Source organism: Siphateles boraxobius, unplaced genomic scaffold (genome assembly GCF_051911475.1).
Source record: "Siphateles boraxobius isolate OS27281-9 unplaced genomic scaffold, OSU_SipBor_1 103, whole genome shotgun sequence".
Lineage (NCBI taxonomy): Eukaryota > Metazoa > Chordata > Actinopteri > Cypriniformes > Leuciscidae > Siphateles > Siphateles boraxobius.
In genome coordinates, this window is record NW_027508704.1 from 1,312,501 (window position 1) to 1,332,500 (window position 20,000).

Consider the following 20,000-nt stretch of genomic DNA (forward strand, 5'->3'; position numbering starts at 1 on the left):
CGAGTTGGCGTATTTTCAAATCGCAATTTCAATTTGCGCAATTTGAAGGGTAATGGAAACACGGCTAGTTTCCTCTTTGCTTCTCGATTTTTCTCTAATAAAAATGTGTGGAAACTAAATGTGTGGCGTGTGAAAAGTGTCGTTTGCGGGAGTCTCACGCTGAATGTGTGAGAGCTGTCAGCCCTGTCTTTAATGTAATATAGGGATCCATAATAAAGATGTTGAACATTTACTAGCTTCATATGTCGTTCCAAACCTGTATGACATTCTTTAAAGCAAGCGGTGTAATTGGAGACAGTCTGATAACGCCAGACACAATAGCTGTTCTGTTCCTTTAACATTTACCTAGATATGGGTTTTATTACACACATGGATTTGTTTTGTTTATTTATAACAGGCAGAACAAACACGAAACGCGCTGATTAGCTGATTAGCTGGAAGGAGGTGTAAAATTAATCTAGTTTCCCATAGAACCCTGTAAAATTGTTTGCATGCTGTTTTGCTTTCGCCACGTATGCTTTTCACACTCTCTGCACATGGTTTACAATGCAAACGCAATGCAAATATGTTTCTCTACAGTGTTTTTTGCCATTTTGAATCATACACTACAAGTAATAATTTGTTTTTTAAACAAGTCTCTCATGCTCGCCATTGCTAAATTTATTTGATCAAAAATACAGTCAAAACAGTGAAATAAAGCAAAAACATTGATAATAATTATAAATGTTTCTCGAGCATCAAATCATCATATTATAGTGATTTCTGAAGGATCATGTGACACTGAAGACTGGAGTAATGATGCTGAAAATGCAGCTTTGATCACAGGAATAAATTACTCTTTACTATATATTCACATAGAAAACAGCTGATTTACATTCTAATAATATTTCACATTTTTTACTGTATTTTTGATCAAATAAATTCAGTTTTGATCACAGTAATAAATTACTCTTTACTATATATTCACATAGAAAACAGCTGATTTACATTCTAATAATATTTCACATTTTTTACTGTATTTTTGATCAAATAAATTCAGTTTTGATCACAGTAATAAATTACACTTTACTATATATTCACATAGAAAACATGTTTTAAATTCTAATAATATTTCACAATTTTTATTGTATTTTTGATCAAATAAATTCAGTTTTGATCACAGTAATAAATTACACTTTACTATATATTCACATAGAAAACATGTTTTAAGTTCTAATAATATTTTATAAAATTTTACTGTATTTTTGATCAAATAAATTCAGTTTTGATCACAGTAATAAATTACACTTTACTATATATTCACATAGAAAACATGTTTTAAATTCTAATAATATTTCACTATTTTTATTGTATTTTTGATCAAATAAATTCAGTTTTGATCACTGTAATAAATTACTCTTTACTAAATATTCACATAGAAAACATGTTTTAAGTTCTAATAATATTTCACAATTTTATTGTATTTTTGATCAAATAAATTCAGTTTTGATCACAGTAATAAATTACTCTTGTCTTTACTATATATTCACATAGAAAACATGGTTTAAATTCTAATAATATTTCACAATTTTTATTGTATTTTTGATCAAATAAATTCACCTTTGATCACAGTAATAAATTACACTTTACTATATATTCACATAGAAAACATGTTTTAAATTCTAATAATATTTCACAATTTTTATTGTATTTTTGATCAAATAAATTCAGTTTTGATCACAGTAATAAATTACACTTTACTATATATTCACATAGAAAACATGTTTTAAATTCTAATAATATTTCACAATTTTTATTGTATTTTTGATCAAATAAATTCAGCTTTGATCACAGTAATAAATAACACTACTATATATTCACATAGAAAACATGTTTTAAATTCTAATAATATGTCACAGTTTTTACTGTATTTTTGATCAAATAAATTCAGCTTTGATCACAGGAATAAATTACACGTTACTATATATTCACACAAAAAAACAGCTGTTTTACATTCTAATAATATTTCACAATTTCTACTGTATTTTGCAACCTTGGTGAGCAGAAGAGACTTAATCATTCCAAACTTTTGACTGTTTGTGTAAATATGCTTCATGGAAACCACATTGCATGAAACGAACAATCCAATCCACAGAGGTGTGGTTTTAACATGATTCTCCTTTCACTGTCAGGATGTTGATTGACTTCACCAAAAACGAGCACGCGCCGCTGTGGTGGGGTTACGCGCTGGCTTTCCTGATGTTCGGCACTTCCCTCTTACAGACGCTCATCTTGCATCAGCACTTTCAGTACTGCTTTGTCACGGGCATGAGGCTTCGCTCTGGGATCATCGGAGCCATCTACAGGAAGGTACGTACTAGCGGCTCTGTGCAAAAAAATCAGTTGTATGTAGAAAACATCATTTTTTGTGTGTGTTTTGTGAACATTAAAGTCCCCCTGTACTCAATCACTTTATCCCTTAAAACTCATCTTTGATCACCAACATTACATTACATACATAATTCTTCATGCCTTAAAGGATTAGTTCACCTCAAAATGAAAATTTCTTGATAATTTACTCACCCCAATGCCATCCAAGATGTTCATGTTTTCATTCTTTCTTCAGATGAAGAGAAATTATTTTTTTGAGGAAAACATTTCAGGATTTTTCTCCACACAATGGACTTTACTGGTCACCAACATGTTGAAGTCCAAATCAATGCAGTTTCAAAGGGCTTTAAAGGTCTCTGCGCAACCCCAGCTGAGGAATAGTGTCTTATCTAGCGAAACTATCTAAAAAATAAAAATTGATATACTTTTTAACCACAATAGTTGGTCTTGTGCTGGTCTGCGACGCGCTCGGCATTACGTCATCACGTTGGAAAGGTCAAGTGGAAGTACCGCCCCATTGTTTTAAACATCCAGGCTACGCACACGAAAGGACCACTTTGAAAAATAAACTGACACAAAGACATTAATATGACATTCAACATACAGTAAAATTTGAACGATTCTCCTTCTCCACACTTGTAAAACAATGGGGCGGTACTTCCACTTGACCTTCCCAACGTGATGACGTAATGGCGAGCGCGAGCTCAGAGATCCACTCGTTGACGATCACACGTTGATCTGATTGGTTACAAGGTATTTTGTAACGTCTGAAACACTAGCGATCTCAAAGCGTGTTTTTGAGACTGTCTTTGGTTCACTGCAGTTTTAAGGAGGAAATACTCAGCAATGCTGTCGACTTATGAATTTACACACGGTTTGTTTTAAAGCATATTAAAAACACCACAAGCTTTATTTTCACCACAGGGGGACTTTAATGTAATTCTAGTTTGTCATCCTGCAAATGTTTACTGAACTTAAGTAGTAACATTTAAAAAAACGTTAGGCGAACATCCATCTTAAACATTCCATGAAGAATGTATAAATAGCGTGTTTGCGCTGACGCTTTGAGAACATTATTGAAAACCAGATAACTTTGAACAACGTTTGTTCAGAACAGAAAGCTCTCAGAACGCTCCCTGTAAGCTGGTTTTCTTTGCATTTCTTTCTTCTGTGTAACACAATATCTCAAACGTCTCAGTGTTTTTTGTCCACACAATGGGCTCCTTGTTCTTAAATAACGAAATGCATTCTGCACATGCAAATATAGGTTCGGAATGACATGAGTAAATAATGACAAAGGGTGAACTAAGCTTTTAAGCTAGTTTTAGGTGGTTAAATAATGAGGAAGCACTTTATTTTGACCGTTCATAGTACTAGAAACTGCAGCTCTCAAAACTCAGATTACCTTTCCATGGTGTACTATTACAGGTTTGTCCGTTTATTATGATAAATGTAGTACGGTATGTCAGGGAAGTGCCTTAAGCCCCTAGTAGATACTGTAGATACTGATAATTGAGCTTATATTAACAGTAACTTGCACTTGAATGTGTTATTCCTGTTATGAATATTTTGCTTTGACTGGCAGAAACAAGAGTTACATTTACAATATAAACATTAAACCTCCTAAACGATATGCACAACTGTGTTTAATTTAAAATGCCAGCATGACGCCAGCATGAGATTGCGTTTATAGAAGTTCAAGTCTCGCAGTTACTGCCATGTGGCCTCTGCTCTACAGCTCTAATGGGTAAAAGCGAGAGAATAGCACCGGGATTTCAGTTGCCTTAGGTGTGGTAGGTGTGACGGCATGTTCACACACATCTTTGCACTTTAACCTAGAGCTGCTTTATACTTACATGTGCTTCACTTGTGTTTTTTTTTTTTTTTTCACATTTAAGTACATCTGTCCGTCACCAGCAATATTTCTTGAATTGAAAAAGCAAATAATGTGCTTTGTAATGGGATATTGCATTAGAAAAGGCTTTGAGATGCATCAGCAGGCGTCACTACATTGATATATACATATTCACATTGATAAATACCGTGTTCATGTAGCATGGAGTGTAAGGGAACGTACTCAGAACGCTCTGGAAAGGTTCATGAACAAACATTCTTTCAGTAACGTTAATTGAACGTTCGATTTGATTCTTTAATAATGTTCTCAAAATGTTAGCACAAAAATGCCTTTCATTCATTGTTCTTGGAATGTTTTTCTGAAGCATTTCAGTTGGATGTTAGTCTAACGTTTTTTAAATGTACTACTTTTTTTGGAATGTTCAGAGAACATTCAAATATAACGTTCCCGTAATTTTTATAAAGTGATGAAATGGAATCTTCATTTTAAAGTCTCCCTGTAATTAATCATTTTATCCCTTGAAACACATCTTTGATCACCAAAATGACATATTTAAAAGTTTTTTCTTTCTTCATGCCTTAAAATATCTTGAATGTAACTCGACACCCTTGCCTCATTTAGTATACGTAGTTCTATGAATATGCAAATGAGCCCCGCCTCCACTCACTCACTCAGCTCTGAGATCCACTCGTTGACGATCACACGTTGATCTGATTGGGTACAAGGTAGTTTGTGACGTCAGAAACAGCAGCGATTTCACTCCGTGTTTTTGAGACTGTCTTTGGTTCACTGCAGTTTTAAGGAGAAAATACTCAGCAATGCTGTCGACTTATGAATTTACACATGAACACCATTAAAAACACCACATTGACATAAAGAACATTAAAAGCTGGATTTTCACCACAGGGGGAGTTTAATGTTCAAATAACCCAAAAGAGTTGAGTGAATGAATCAATGATTCAAATTTTATTACTTATTACTGAACATTTTCACATTTTAAACCCTAAATTTAGTTACTGATGCATCAAATCTAGTTGAAATCTAGTTGTTTTTGTATTGTGGCAATGAAAAGAATGATTTCTACAGTGTATGTTGGATTGTGGAAGCATTTTTGACACGTTTTCATCGGTCTTCGCAGTCACTAGTGATCACAAACGCAGCCAAGCGCTCGTCTACGGTGGGTGAGGTGGTCAATCTGATGTCTGTGGACGCTCAGCGCTTCATGGATCTCACCACCTTCCTCAACATGCTGTGGTCAGCACCGCTGCAGATCATTCTGGCTCTCTTCTTCCTGTGGCAGGTGAAGCTTTTACGCATTTGAATACATTTTCATACGCATTTCATACATACTTCCCCTTGCTTTTTTTGTTAAACGGATATAATCATATGCATACACAATGTTTCTCTTAAAAATTCTAAAATGCTTCGAGGCATATAATCATGTTAAATAAATTTCCCTGTTAGGCCTTTAAAAGGGAGGCTTTTTCTTTTATTTTGACATTAAAGGCTGCCCCAAATTAGATGAAAGTAACATGCCTCCATCTCCGAAAACCATGAACAAAATTGTGCAAGGTGCCAAAAAAAAAGACATTCTACGTTAAATACAGGTTTGTTTGCAACAAGGCGAAGAACAGTTTGTATCGACCATCATGTGTTTTAGACTGAATTATTGGCTTCTGAGAGCATGAAACCTGGCATTTAGAATAAAGGGGTACATTTTCCAGTTCAAAAAATGACATGGTATTTATTCGTACAAGGTGCTTAAAACAATCAAATTCAAGCCCTTTAAAATAGAAGTCCTGGGAAACCCTTGAAAACAGCCATATTTATGAAGAAGTAAATAAAAAATGCTTAAATTACTGAAAGACTATTAAACAAAACAAATAAAAAATGGCTGAAAGACAAAACAAAATGAATAAATAAACATGAACTGAAATGAAATAAAATCTAAAAAAACATACAATTATTGTCAGCTTGTTGCGAGGGCCGCATTTCTCATTTTTTCTCATTCCAAAATGACAAAAAAAACACAAAATTACAATATTTTTGACTAAAATAAAAATTAAAACAGTTTTAATAAAATCTGAAAAGGAACAGAAGGTTCTCTCAAAGTTATGGACAAACATTCTTTCAGTAACGTTAATTGAACGTTAGATCAGAGTTACTGGTCTTTAAACAAAAATGCTATTCATTCATTGTTCATGGAGCACCTTCACCTGTGATGAAGGACAGATTGCAGTATTGTCAATGTTCAAATAAAAACAGTTAGATTTAGACATAACAGATCTAGTGCCAACAAGCAGAGCCTCATTTTTGTTCCCATTTACCTTCAGGAAGTTAGCTGAAAGCCAATCTTTAATTTCAACTAAACAGCAGACAGGTAAAGTTGGGTGTCATCCGCATAACAGTGAAAATTAATACCATATTTCCTCAAAATATAACCAAGAGGGAGCATATAAATAATGAAAAGAAGCGGGCCTAAAACAGAACCCTGGGGAACACCAGTGCTGACTGTAGATATTCTTGATCTAAAACCTTTTAATTGAATACGCTGACTACGTCCAGATAGATATGACCTAAACCAAGACAAAGCAGTGCCAGTAATACCAATAGAAGTCAAGAAGTGTCCTATGTGAGACAGTATCAAAGGCAGCGCTCAAGTCAAGAAGGACTAGTATGGTTAAAAGCCCAGAGTCAGCTGCCAACAGTAGATCATTGGTTATTTTGACAAGAGCAGTCTCAGTACTATGGTGAAAGCCAGATTAGAATTGTTCATACAAGTTGTTATTGGAGAGAAGTTCATGAATTTGAATTGCAATACACTTTTCCACTACCTTAGAGATAAATGGTAAATTTGAAATGGCAAATGGCAAAAAAACACGAAATTACAAAATCTTTGACTAAAATCAAAGTGAAAGCATAAAATAAAATGAAATAAATAGTTTTAATAAAATCTAAAACCGAACAGTATCTCGATACTTCTGAAATGACAGTGGTTTTGTGTCGCAGTGATGAAAGTCATGTCAGCTGCTGTACGTCTGACAGAAAAGTAGACGTGAGCGATTCGTTCTCATTGTTGTGTTTCTCCAGAACCTGGGTCCGTCGGTGTTGGCTGGTGTGGCCGTGATGGTTCTGCTGATCCCATTCAACGCTTTCATCGCCATGAAGACCAGAACTTACCAGGTCAGCTGTCCTGTTCAGAAGTAACGTCCCGTAATATTTACAAAGTGATGAATTGGAATCTTCACTTAATGTTCAAATAACAAAAAAGAGTTGAGTGAATAATTCAATGACTCAGTCACTTGTGATTCAATGACAGAGATGCTATTATATATTACTGAACATTTTCACGTTTTCAGCCTTAAATTGGATGACTGATGCATAAAATATAGTCGTTTTTTTATTGTGCCAATGAAAAGAACGATTTCTACAGTCTATGTTCGATTGTGTGAACATGTTTGACACTTATTCACAAACTGGGTTGGTCTGTTCACACAACAGCCTTCAGTTCTGCTGCTTATCAATATATCTTCTTCTGCTGTGGTTTTCAAAGCTCAAGCTTATCAGTCACTCACATTTTTTGTGAGGTTTCATTTCCTCTTAAAGAGACAGAGCCCGAATCTAAACAACATTTTGTTTGATGTCATGGATGTCTCTTTCTGTTAAAACGGTGTCGTGTTAGCGGCCCATAAGTTAATAACTAATGATCTTTGCAACAGAAGTGAATCAATCAAAAGTAACTTTATCTGGACAATAACTTTATACTACAATCTCTGTTACTTTAATTTCTTATTATCACTGTAAAGCTGCTTTGAAACAATCTATATTGTTAAAAGCGCTGTATAAATGAAGGAGACTTGACTTGACTATCTGCACCAGAGTTATTATTGTTAACTAAAATCATACAAAAAACATTCTATACTTGAAATAAAATCAACTTTAAACTGTAATAAAAGAAAATATATAGTAAAAAAAATATTTTATTTAAGCTAGTTGCCAAGGCAACATTTCTCATTTTCATTTTTTTACTTTATGTACTAAAATATCTAAAACTAAGAATGTGAAAAAATTTACAAAAATGCACGACAAAATTACTTAAAAAACTTAAATGAAAATTAACATGGAAAATACAAAAATAAAATATTAACAAAAACTAAAACTGAATAAAATATGTATAGACATAAAAAACAGAATAAAAACTATAAGAATGCACAACAAATTTACTAAAACTTTAACTTATATTAAAATGAAAAGGAAAAATGGATAAATAAAAATCATACAAACATTAAGAAAACAAAAGCTAATAGAAAATACAAAAATGCACTGAAACTGAAATGGAAAAATAAATAAACTAATTTAAAATATTAATTAAAACTATATAGAAAAAAAAGAAGAAAAAAATGCACAACAAAATTTATACAACTTTATCTGAAATTAAAATGAAACATTCAAATAAATTCAAAATATAAAAAACTAAACTGAAATAAAATTAATAATATATATATATATATATATATATATATAGACATTAAAAAACTAATAAAAATTACAAAAATGCACAACAAAATTATTAAGAGTTATACTGAAATAAAAATGTAATACAAAACAATAAAATTGAATTTAAAATATTAATAAAAGCTATAATAATGTCTCAATGACACTAAAATAACACCGCTGTACAAAATAAATGTTGATTGTAATAAAATAAAATACATTTTTTTTTTTTTTTGAACTTGATGTACTGAAATAAAAAATAATAAAATCTACATAAACATAATTTAAAAATATGACTAATGAAAATGACAAAAATGCACAAAAAATTACAAAAACTTTAATTTAAATGAAAATGAACAATATATATAAAGAATATCCCTGGAGGCAGTAAGAGCGTGTGAGTGATGCTGTGCACAGGTGGAGCAGATGAAACACAAGGACGACCGCATCAAGCTGATGAACGAGATCCTCAACGGCATCAAGGTGTTGAAGCTCTACGCCTGGGAAAACTCCTTCTCGGAGAAGATCCTGCAGATCCGGCAGAAGGAGCTGAATGTGCTGAAGAAGACGGCCTACCTAAGCGCTCTGTCCACCATGGCCTGGACCAGCGCGCCCTTCCTGGTAACACTCCACTACCCCTGAACCTGTGTGTGTGTGTGTGTGTGTGTGTGCACTCTGCGTTAAAAAAATAAATGTGCTTGTTTTCAACTAGGGCTGCACGATATTGAAGAAAAATGCGATATTCGATATGCGATACCAAGCGTGCCGCACAAGCCCTGAAGCCAAAGCGGCTCGATCGCCCCCCTGTGGCCGGTCCTAGTATAGCTCATAAACCCCACCTCCCCATGTTATTCAATGGGACGTGAGACCAACTATACAATTAAATTACACTTCACATATCTTTTTTCCAAAGATAGTTTCTGTCATTTACTGTAGTTTTCATCACGCTGATGTAATTTCAAGTGTTTGTTTTTAAAATAAGTTTGTTTTAGTTAGTTATTTGATGCTATAAAAACGGCGCTGTGGCGTACATGATTGACAGCTGTGATTGACAGGTTCTCTGAGCGAAGTAGTCACTGAAGCAACAACAGACTTTTTTTCGGGATTGGAGCTTTAAATTTAATATCTAAATTTCTATAATTAATTATTTCCCACCGACATAATGGGATGTTCTGCAGCAGAGGCGCGTGCTTACGATTGATTCAGCGAGAGTGAGGGCGGGACCAGAGCGGGACGTTGATTTCGCAGCTTTACTTCCTGCTCACTACTGCGCATGTCTGGTCCCGAAATCGCAACTGCGCAGACTCAAGTCCCAAGATGTCAGCGCCATATCGGGACAATGGCGGCTTCACTTCTCGCCAATGGAAGAGAGCGAAGGGGCGTCGCCCATCTTTATTTTACAGTCTATATGCCATACGATAATGCTTAACCTTACTTAATATAACTTAGTAAAATAAACATAAATTATCTTTAAAATATATTTAAAAATATATAACCTACATACGTGTTTCACATTATTATTTTGACAAGAAAACATCACTACAGCTTCTGAAAGTGAACATCAGTGAATAAGAAGTGTTATTTTAACATCAGTGTAAACCTAATCTTTCAGGTTATCCTACATTAGGATTATTTAACTACAGAAACTGAATAATCAAATGTAAAAATAAAACACTGCTTAGTTTTCACTGTATTAATTAAATATATACTGATTTTTATTAAAGCTACAAAAGTTATTCAGCCGAGAGCAGTGAGTGATTTTCTCTGTCTTTTGTTCATGACCCAGTTATTGCAAGCTGTTGCGATATGCATATCGATATATATATATACATTTGCGATATTTCGAAAATTTCGATATATTGTGCATCCTTATTTTCAACCCAAGGGCTGGGTAAATATAGGACAGAACACATGTTGGGTTAATTTTACCCAGCAAAATGGGTTGTTTAATTAACCCAACATAATGGGCTGATTTAACCCAGCATAGTTGAATCATTTTTACTATAAAACCTTTATTTTTTTCTTCATACATGAATTAATGTCTACGAATTACCTCTAAAAATGAAAATACTCGAAACAACCACTGTTGTTTGAATGATAATTCCTTTATTTTCAATCATATTTTACAGTATAGTATATTTTATATCATTTTTAATACATATTGGCAACATTTAAGCTCGTTTAACAAATATTCAAAGTAAAAATTAAACATTGAGAAGTAATTCAAGTGTAGTGGACTAGTCTCTGTTGTCCTTTTCCCACCGTAATGGCACTGGACCTCGTGTTCAGCGGAGGGACTTCTAACTTACGAAAGAAATATGTCCACACTTCTGATGCAGAAATATACTGTGACTCCAGAACCTGTCCATAAACAATCAGTGTACAGTTCTGAGAACATATTTTAACATCATACGTGGCCTATTTATTCTGTATCTTTTTGAATAAAATCCTAAAATTTTATGCAAGGCATCAGGCTTCCAAGTTTCTGTCACGTGAAAAGATTGCTGCAACACTCATCGCATCACGTCCCTGTATGTTCCTCTGCATAAAATTACTTTTTTGACGGAGCTGCACTACTCTCTCCTGAAGAGGTCGCAAAAAGTCTGCAATAAATAACGTCCTGGTTGTGTATGCAACCCACCGTTCCCTGAAGGAGGGAACGGAGGACGTAGTCGACGGTCGACTGAATTGGGACCTCCTTCAGGGAACGGTAGGTTGCATACGCAACCAGGACGTTCCCTTTCAGTCCATAACGTCAGACGTAGTCGACGGTCGACTGAATTGGGATCAACCTTTGAACACGCCACCAACGCTGCCACCTTCCAGTGCCTAGACAAAAGAAAAGAATCGGCAACACTCCTTGTGGAGTGAGCTCGCAGTCCGGGGGGACAGGGTTCACCTTGGGACTCATACTCCAAGATGATGGCATCCACTAACCTCTGCTTGGATACAGCCTTTCCCTTCCGCTGATCTCCGTAACAGACGAAGAGCTGCTCTGAGGTCCTAAAGCTTGCGTTCTGTCCACGTATAAGCGCAGAGCGCGAACGGGGCAGAGAAAAGCCAGGGCTGGGTCTGCCTCCTCCGGGGGCTGCGCTTGCAGGTTCACCACCTGGTCCCGAAAGGGGGTGGTAGGAACCTTGGGCACATATTCAGGCCGGGGTCTCAGGATAACGTGAGAGTTAGCCGGCCCGAATTCCAGGCACGATTCGCTGACCGAAAATGCATGCAGGTCCCCTACCCTCTTGATGGAGGCCAAAGCAAGCAGGAGAACTGTCTTTTGGGACAGAATTTTTAACTCTGCTACCTGCAAAGGCTCGAAGGGCGGTCTCTGCAGTGCGGTTAGCACCAGAGATAAGTCCCAAGAGGGTATAGAGGGGGGAGGGTGGGGGGGTGCGAGGCGGGTTCAATCTCCTCGCTCCCCTCAGGAACCTGACGATCAGATCATGCTTCCCCAGGAATTTCCCGTCTACTGCATCGTGATGTGCGGCAATAGCGGCAACATACACTTTGAGGGTGGAGGGGGACAGCCGACGCTCCAAAGCCTCTTGCAGGAGAGAAAGCACGGAAATGATCGAACACATTCGGGGGTTTTCTCTGTGAGAAGCACACCACTCAACGAACAGGTTCCACTTCAGGGAGTAAGCGAGCCTCGTAGAGAGAGCTCTCGCTGAAGTGATGGTATCTACGACTGCCTGTGGTAGATTACCTAGTACCTCCTCGTCCCGTCCAGGGATCACACATGGAGTCTCCAACAGTCTGGACGCGGGTGCCATATGGTGCCCCGTCCCTGAGAGAGCAGGTCCTCTCTCAGAGGAATGGGCCAGGGAGGAGCTGTCGAGAGGAGAAAAGTTCGGGGAACCAGGTTCAGTTGGGCCAATTAAGGCACAACTAGCAGAACCTGCTCCTCTTCCTCCCTGACTTTGCACAGTAGTTGTGCCATAAGGCTAATTGGGGGAAACGCATACTTGCGGAGGCCCCGGGGCCAGCTGTGAGCCAGTGCATCCGTGCCGAGGGTCCCCTCGGTGCGGGAATAAAACAACTGGCAATGGGACGAGTCCGGAGAGGCAAACAGATCTATCTGTGCGGCCCCGAAGTGGTCCCATATCAGCTGGACCGCCTGGGGATTGAGTCGCCATTCTCCGGAGGCCACAATCTGTCGTGAGAGCTCGTCAGTGGCACGATTGAGCAGGCCAGGGATGTGAAAGGCACGAAGCGACCTCAGATGCTTCTGACTCCATAGGAGGAGGTGGCGGGCGAGTTGTGACATGCGATGGGAACGTAGATCACCTTGGCGGTTGATGTACGCAACGGTCGCAGTGTTGTCCGTACGGCCCAGTACATGATTGCCGAGCAGCGTCGTCTTGAGGCGTCTCAAAGCAAGGAGCACTGCTAACAACTCGAGGCAGTTGATGTGCCAATGCAGGTGGGACCACGTCCAGGTGCCAGCTACTGCATGCCCGTTGTACGTGGCCCCCCAGCCGGTGTTGGAGGCGTCTGTGGAAACCACAGCATGCCTGGACACTTGTTCTAGGGACACACCGGCCCCGGAGAAATGAAAGGTCCGACCACGGGCTAAGGGTTTGGAGGCAGGCCGGGGTGATTTTCACACGGAGCATTCCTCTCTGCCACGCCCACCTCGGGACTCGGTCGCGAAGCCAGTGCTGGAGTGGTCTCATATGAAGCAGGCCGAGCGGCGTAACTGCGGCTGCCATATGCCCCAGGAGCCTCTGAAATTGTTTCAGAAAACCACTGTACTGCTCTTGATAAGATTCAGGCAGTTCAGCACCGACCGGGCGCGATTCTCTGTGAGGCGCGCCGTGTGTTGGACCGAGTCCAGCTCCAAACCGAGAAAAGAGATCCTCTGCACGGGGGCGAGTTTGCTCTTCTCCCAGTTGACCTGAAGACCCAACTGGCTGATGTGCTGGAGCAGCAAATCCCTGTGTTCGCATAACTGCTCCCGAGACTGCGCTAGTATCAGCCAGTCGTCGAGATAGTTGAGAATGCGAATGCCACGCTCTCTCATGGGAGCGAGTGCTGCCTCCGCGACCTTCGTAAAGACACGGGGTGACAGGGCCAGCCCGAAGGGTAGAACTTTGTACTGATACGCCTGACCCTCGAACGCGAAACGCAGGAATGGCCTGTGTTGCGGCAGGATTGAGACATGAAAGTACGCGTCCTTCAGGTCTATCGCTGCAAACCAATCTTGGGGACGGACACCTTGGAAGATGCGTTTCTGCGTTAGCATTCTGAACGGGAGCTTGTGGAGGGCCCGGTTCAGGGCTCGCAGATCCAAGATTGGTCGTAACCCACCACCTTTCTTGGGTATAATGAAGTATGGGCTGTAAAAGCCGGTCTTCATATCGGCTACAGACACCGGCTCTATCGCGTCCTTTGCCAGCAGGACAGCGATCTCCACGCGCATGACAGGAGCAGATTTGCTCGACACCGTAGTGTGGCGAATGCCACTGTACCTGGGCGGACTCTGGGGGAACCGAATCGTGTAGCCGAGCCTGATGGTATGGAGGAGCCAGCTGGACGGGTTGGAGAGCACTTTCCAGGCCTCGACGAACCGGACCAGGGGGACCAGAGGCACCACAGGCATACCTGGGGTGGGGCAGCGAGGTGGAGGACAGGGAACCGGCTCGGAAGGCCCGTGGGCGGCCCGAAGCGGGGTCTGAGTGAGCCGTGCTGCACTTACCTGTCTCTACGGGGCAACAGAGGATGGATGAGAAGGCGGATGACCGGGTCCTCGAACGCATCGTGTTGCCGGATGGCGAACAAGAGGGGGCTGGGGGGAGCAAGGCTGTTCCACAGGGTCGCAAACAGCCAGCCTCGCCTTCTTGGGACCGAGGGACGGAGAAATTCGTTCTTTTGACAATTTGGGTACCACTGGACTCCGGAGAGCCAATGGTGGAACGGTAACCATCTGAAGAGCTAGTCCCCCCATCCCTGAGTGGCCTGTCTCAGGAATGCTTCTGACACTCGCCCCTTGGCTGGGCAGTGACTGAGACAGACCGGGCGGCCTGCCTGCTGCTGGTTCTACGCTGGGGCCTGGGTGAAGGCTGTTGCGGAGACCCCGCGGAACCGGAGGCAGCGGCAGGGGGTCGCCCTCGGCGACGAACGGGCGGAGGGACTATCACCGGCGGCAGGGTGGAGGCAACAGCGGGCCGCCGGGATAGGGTGTGTCGGGGAGCCTCCGTCCGAACCTGGGTGGCAGAGAACTGTTGGGCGCAGCTCTCCGTCGTGTCGCCGAACAACCCAACCTGGGAAATTGGGGAGTCCAGGAACCGAACCATGTCCGCATCCGCCACCTCAACCAGGCTGAGCCAACGATGGCGTTCCTGGACCACCAAGGTGGACATCACTAGACCGACCGCACATGCCGCGACACTCGTACCCCGGAGGGCGAGGTCAACGGCAGTGCGGAGCTCACTCATGAGCGCCCGGTCTAAACTACCCTCGTGCATGTCCATGAGTGTCTTGGCCTGGTAGACCTGCAACAACGCCAAGGCATGCAAAGAGGAAGTGGCTTGCCCGCAAGCTCTCTAAGCGCTGATAGTGGGTCGCAACAGACCGCTGCACTGGAGGGATAGCCTCATAACCCTTCACCGCTCCTCCGACAAGGGTAGTGAGGGAGGAAGAACTACTTAAGTCGTTTTCAGCAGTAAAAGGTGCCATCCACGACCAAGCAAGCTCTTCATGCACTTCGGGAAAGAAGGGGACTGGGGCGGCGGGCCGTGCTGGTTCTCAGCCCCAAGATACCAATCATCCAGCCGAGACTGAACAGGACACGGTGGAGGGTTCCACTCGAGCCCGACAGCCTCGGCGGCCCGTTTCAGCATAGCTGACAATTCTGGATCTGGCTCGGGCAACATTGAACTCCCAGAGGGAGACAACGCAGCCGAGTCATAATCTCCAGAAGTCAGCTCACCCTCCGATGCTGCAATCGATGTCCTGTCCTCCAGGGGAGCCCCGAGTGAAACCGCTGGCCGACCCATTACAGATGGACCAGCGGACAACACCGAAGGATCCAATGGCAGCAGTGGAAGGGAGGGGTGAGGAGCCCACAGGGAATGGTTACCTGGCGGGACATCCAACACTACCCTCCGGTCACCCATCCCACACAGCACCCGTGCAGGGTGGGGCATGGTAATGGGGACTCGCTCTCCGCGTTTAACGAATGCGAGTCTCGCCCTCAACACTGCAACAGTCATGTTCCCACAGTGAAAACATGAGCTGTCCACAAAAGCTGTCTCAGCATGCTGTAAGCCCAAACACGTGATACAACAATTGTGACCATCAGAGAGAGACAGGGAACGACCACACCCAGAAACGCACAGGCGGAATGACATATTGAAAAAGACGCAAACAGGGGTGGTGATGGCGCAGTGGATAAGACACATGCCTGTGGTGTGAGAGACCCGGGTTCAAATCCACTGTGAGACACCAATGTGTCCCTGAGCAAGACACTTAACCCCTAGTTGCTCCAGAGGCGTGCGACCTCTGAAATATAGCAATTGTAAGTTGCTTTGGATAAAAGCGTCAGCTAAATGAATAAATGTAAAATGTAAATGTAAATGCAAACGCACCCGTGTTGCTCTTTTAGGCAGTGAAAAACTCTCACCAGTGCCGGAGCACACAGGGGAATGACCTTTGGCAACACTAACACCAGGAATGGTGCAGCCTGTGTCAGTGAAGCACTCACTTTCTCGCCCTCAACCGACCGTAAGACAAACAAACACAAACAGAAACTTGGTTGCTGTGAGAACAGCAGTTGAGAGCTTGAAGCTCGCGATCACCACTGCACTCGCGCTGCAAACACCGACACCAGGAGAGACTTCCCAAAGAAGCGTCGACACACTCGCTTGTTGTACAACAACACTCTTCAGATCCAGACATGAAGCTCGGCTCCGAAGCGAAAGGTAAATGGTGCGTGCATCTACTTCCGTATCTATACCCGCGCTGCGAGGCGGAGTGTGAGATGCAGATCTCGCACGCCAATGTGTATTGGCTCGTTCAATAATACTCAAAGACAATAGGCTCCCTGGCGTGATCCCAATTCAGTTGACCGTCGACTACGTCTGACGTTATCGACTGAAAGGGAACTCAACCCCTGGGATGTTACTTCTGACCCAGGATCTGGGTAACACAAAAACTACTCAAACACTGGGTTGTTACGTCTGACCCAGGTTCTGGGTAACACAAAACTACTCAAACACTGGGTTGTTACGTCTGACCCAGGTTCTGGGTAACACAAAAACTAATCAAACACTGGGTTGTTACTTCTGACCCAAGATCTGGGTAACACAAAAACTACTCAAATACTGGGTTATTACGTCTGACCCAGGTTATGGGTAACACAAAAACTACTCAAACACTTGGTTGTTACGTCTGACCCAGGTTATGGGTTACACAAAAACTACTCAAATACTGGGTTGTTACGTCTGACCCAGGTTCTGGGTAACACAAAACTACTCAAAAACTGGGTTGTTACGTCTGACCCAGGTTCTGGGTAACACAAAAACTACTCAAACACTGGGTTGTTACGTCTGAGCCAGGTTCTGGGTAACACAAAAACTACTCAAACACTGGGTTGTTACGTCTGAGCCAGGTTCTGGGTTACACAAAAACTACTCAAACACTGGGTTGTTACATCTGAGCCAGGTTCTGGGTTACACAAAAACTACTCAAACACTGGGTTGTTACATCTGACCCAAGATCTGGGTTACACAAAAACTACTCAAACACTGGGTTGTTACGTCTGACCCAGGATCTGAGTAACACAAAAACAACTCAAACACTGGGTTGTTACGTCTGACCCAGGATCTGGGTAACACAAAAACAATTCAAACACTGGGTTGTTACGTCTGACCCAAGATCTGGGTTACACAAAAACTACTCAAACACTGGGTTGTTACGTCTGACCCAGGATCTGGGTAACACAAAAACAACTCAAACACTGGGTTGTTACTTCTGACCCAAGATCTGGGTAACACAAAAACTACTCAAACACTGGGTTGTTACTTCTGACCCAAGATCTGGGTAACACAAAAACAACTCAAACACTGGGTTGTTACTTCTGACCCAAGATCTGGGTAACACAAAAACAACTCAAACACTGGGTTGTTTCTTCTGACCCAAGATGTGGGTAACACAAAAACAACTCAAACACTGGGTTGTTACGTCTGACCCAAGATCTGGGCAACACAAAAACAACTCAAACACTGGGTTGTTACTTCTGACCCAAGATCTGGGTTACACAAAAACAACTCAAACACTGGGTTGTTACTTCTGACCCAAGATCTGGGTAACACAAAAGCAACTCAAACACTGGGTTGTTACTTCTGACCCAAGATCTGGGTTACACAAAAACAACTCAAACACTGGGTTGTTACGTCTGACCCAGGATCTGGGTTACACAAAAACTACCCAAATACTGAAAAAATAACCCAAAAGGCTCAACCTAGGATTTGTGTAGAAAAACGAACCCAATATTTTTTAGAGTGTGAGGAAAATGCAGAATGTTTGCAGAATATCTTTGATATGCTGTAGATCCTTATCTAGGCGTCAGGTTGCCGGCTCATGTTTCAAAACTGCATTAGTCATCGTGTGTAGGAAACATGACTAATGCTCAAAAGTGTACGTGAAAAAACATGTTTTTGTTGCTGAACTGTAGATGTGAACTGTCATCAGTGTGTGCTGTGCTCTTGATGTCCTTCAGGTGGCCTTGACCACGTTTGCTGTCTATGTGACTGTGGATGAAGCAAACATCCTGGATGCGGAGAGGGCCTTCGTGTCCTTGTCTCTGTTCAACATCCTGAGATTCCCGTTGAACATGCTCCCACAAGTCATCAGCAGCATCGTACAAGTAAGCCTTCACGTCTTCACCTCAATATTACAGAGAGTCACCGTTTAATACAACTTTACAGCTGTCACAGACGCACTAACACACACTCAACAGATTTGTAATGTTTTTTAAAAAATGTCTCTTCTGCTAATCAAGGCTGCATTTATTTGATCAAAAGTACAGTAAAATACAGTAAAAACAGTGAAATATTATTATAATATATAATATGTGAATATACAGTAAAGCGTAATTTATTCCTTATTTATGATTATTATTATTATTTTCAGCATCATTACTCCAGTCTTCAGTGTCACATGATCCTTCAGAAATCACTATAATATGATGATTTGATGCTCAAGAAACATTTATGATTATTATCAATGTTGAAAACAGTTCATATCTTCGTGGAAACGGTGATACATTTTATTTTTCAGGATTCTTTGATGAATAAAAAGTTCAAAAGATAAGCATTTATTTGAAATATAATCTTTTGTAACATTATAAATGTCTTTACTGTCACTTTTGATCAATTTAATGCGTCTTTGCCGAATAAAAGTATTTATTTATTTCCAAATAAAAAAATTCCATAAAATTTCTTTTGAATGGTAGTGTGTAACGTTACAAAACCTTTATATTTTTTAAATAAAAAGATATATGTATGCATATTTTGTATATATATATATATATATATATATATTTATCTGATGTTTTTTTTATCTTATGTTTTTTCATTTTTTGACAGCTTTATCACAGATGATTGATGGCAGACAATTATTTTGCCTTACTTCAAAAAAAGCATGATTATATATGTGTGTGTGTGTGTGTGTGTGTGTGTGTGTGTGTGTGTGTGCGTGCGTGCGTGCGTGCGTGCGTGCGTGCGTGCGTGCGTGCGTGCGTGCGTGCGTGCGTGCGTGCGTGTGTGTGTGTGTGTGTGCGCGTGTTATATATTCAGAACTGACCTAGTTTTAGAAAGTGTATTGCAGATTCATGCATGCTCAGTACTGATTTTTTAAACGATTATGAAATATTCACCACAGTATATTCCTGGAAGGAGATCATCTCTCTGATGTCTTGTGTAGTTGTGTTGTTGTGTTGTTGTGTAGTTGTGTCCCACTTCTCGACTCATGGTTGTGTAATCTTTGGTCAGGCCAGCGTGTCTCTGAAGCGCATCCAGGATTTCCTGAGTCACGATGAACTGGATCCGGAGAATGTGGACAGAAGAAACAACGCTTCCGGTAGTTTTACAAGCTTCACTCGACGAGAACGGGTTCATGTTTCTGCTCTTGTTCTCATGCTGAGTCACTGTGAAATCTCTGTTCATCATGACTGAACTCGCACACTTCAGCTCACACACACACACACTCTCTCTCTCTCTCTCTTCAGAATACGCCGTGACGGTTGTCAATGGGAAATTCGCATGGGCCAAACAAGACC

General features: G+C 41.1%; 1 protein-coding gene across 5 annotated transcripts in view; it reads left to right on the forward strand.

The window, feature by feature from the left end:
- The window catches only part of abcc3 (ATP-binding cassette, sub-family C (CFTR/MRP), member 3), a 111,898-nt gene that overhangs the window by 48,685 nt on the left and 43,213 nt on the right, over positions 1-20,000 (forward strand). For all 5 annotated transcript variants that reach the window (XR_013207669.1, XR_013207656.1, XR_013207663.1 and 2 more), the window contains exons 9-15: positions 2,172-2,349; positions 5,364-5,525; positions 7,316-7,408; positions 9,137-9,340; positions 18,441-18,587; positions 19,714-19,801; positions 19,950-20,000. The exon at positions 19,950-20,000 is cut by the window's right edge and continues 16 nt beyond it. Coding sequence is in view for 2 of the 5 variants with exons in the window: in XM_077245659.1 (XP_077101774.1) it covers positions 2,172-2,349; positions 5,364-5,525; positions 7,316-7,408; positions 9,137-9,340; positions 18,441-18,587; positions 19,714-19,801; positions 19,950-20,000 (923 nt within the window). In the remaining 3 variants the exon portion in view is untranslated. The remainder of the gene's footprint in view (positions 1-2,171; positions 2,350-5,363; positions 5,526-7,315; positions 7,409-9,136; positions 9,341-18,440; positions 18,588-19,713; positions 19,802-19,949) is intronic.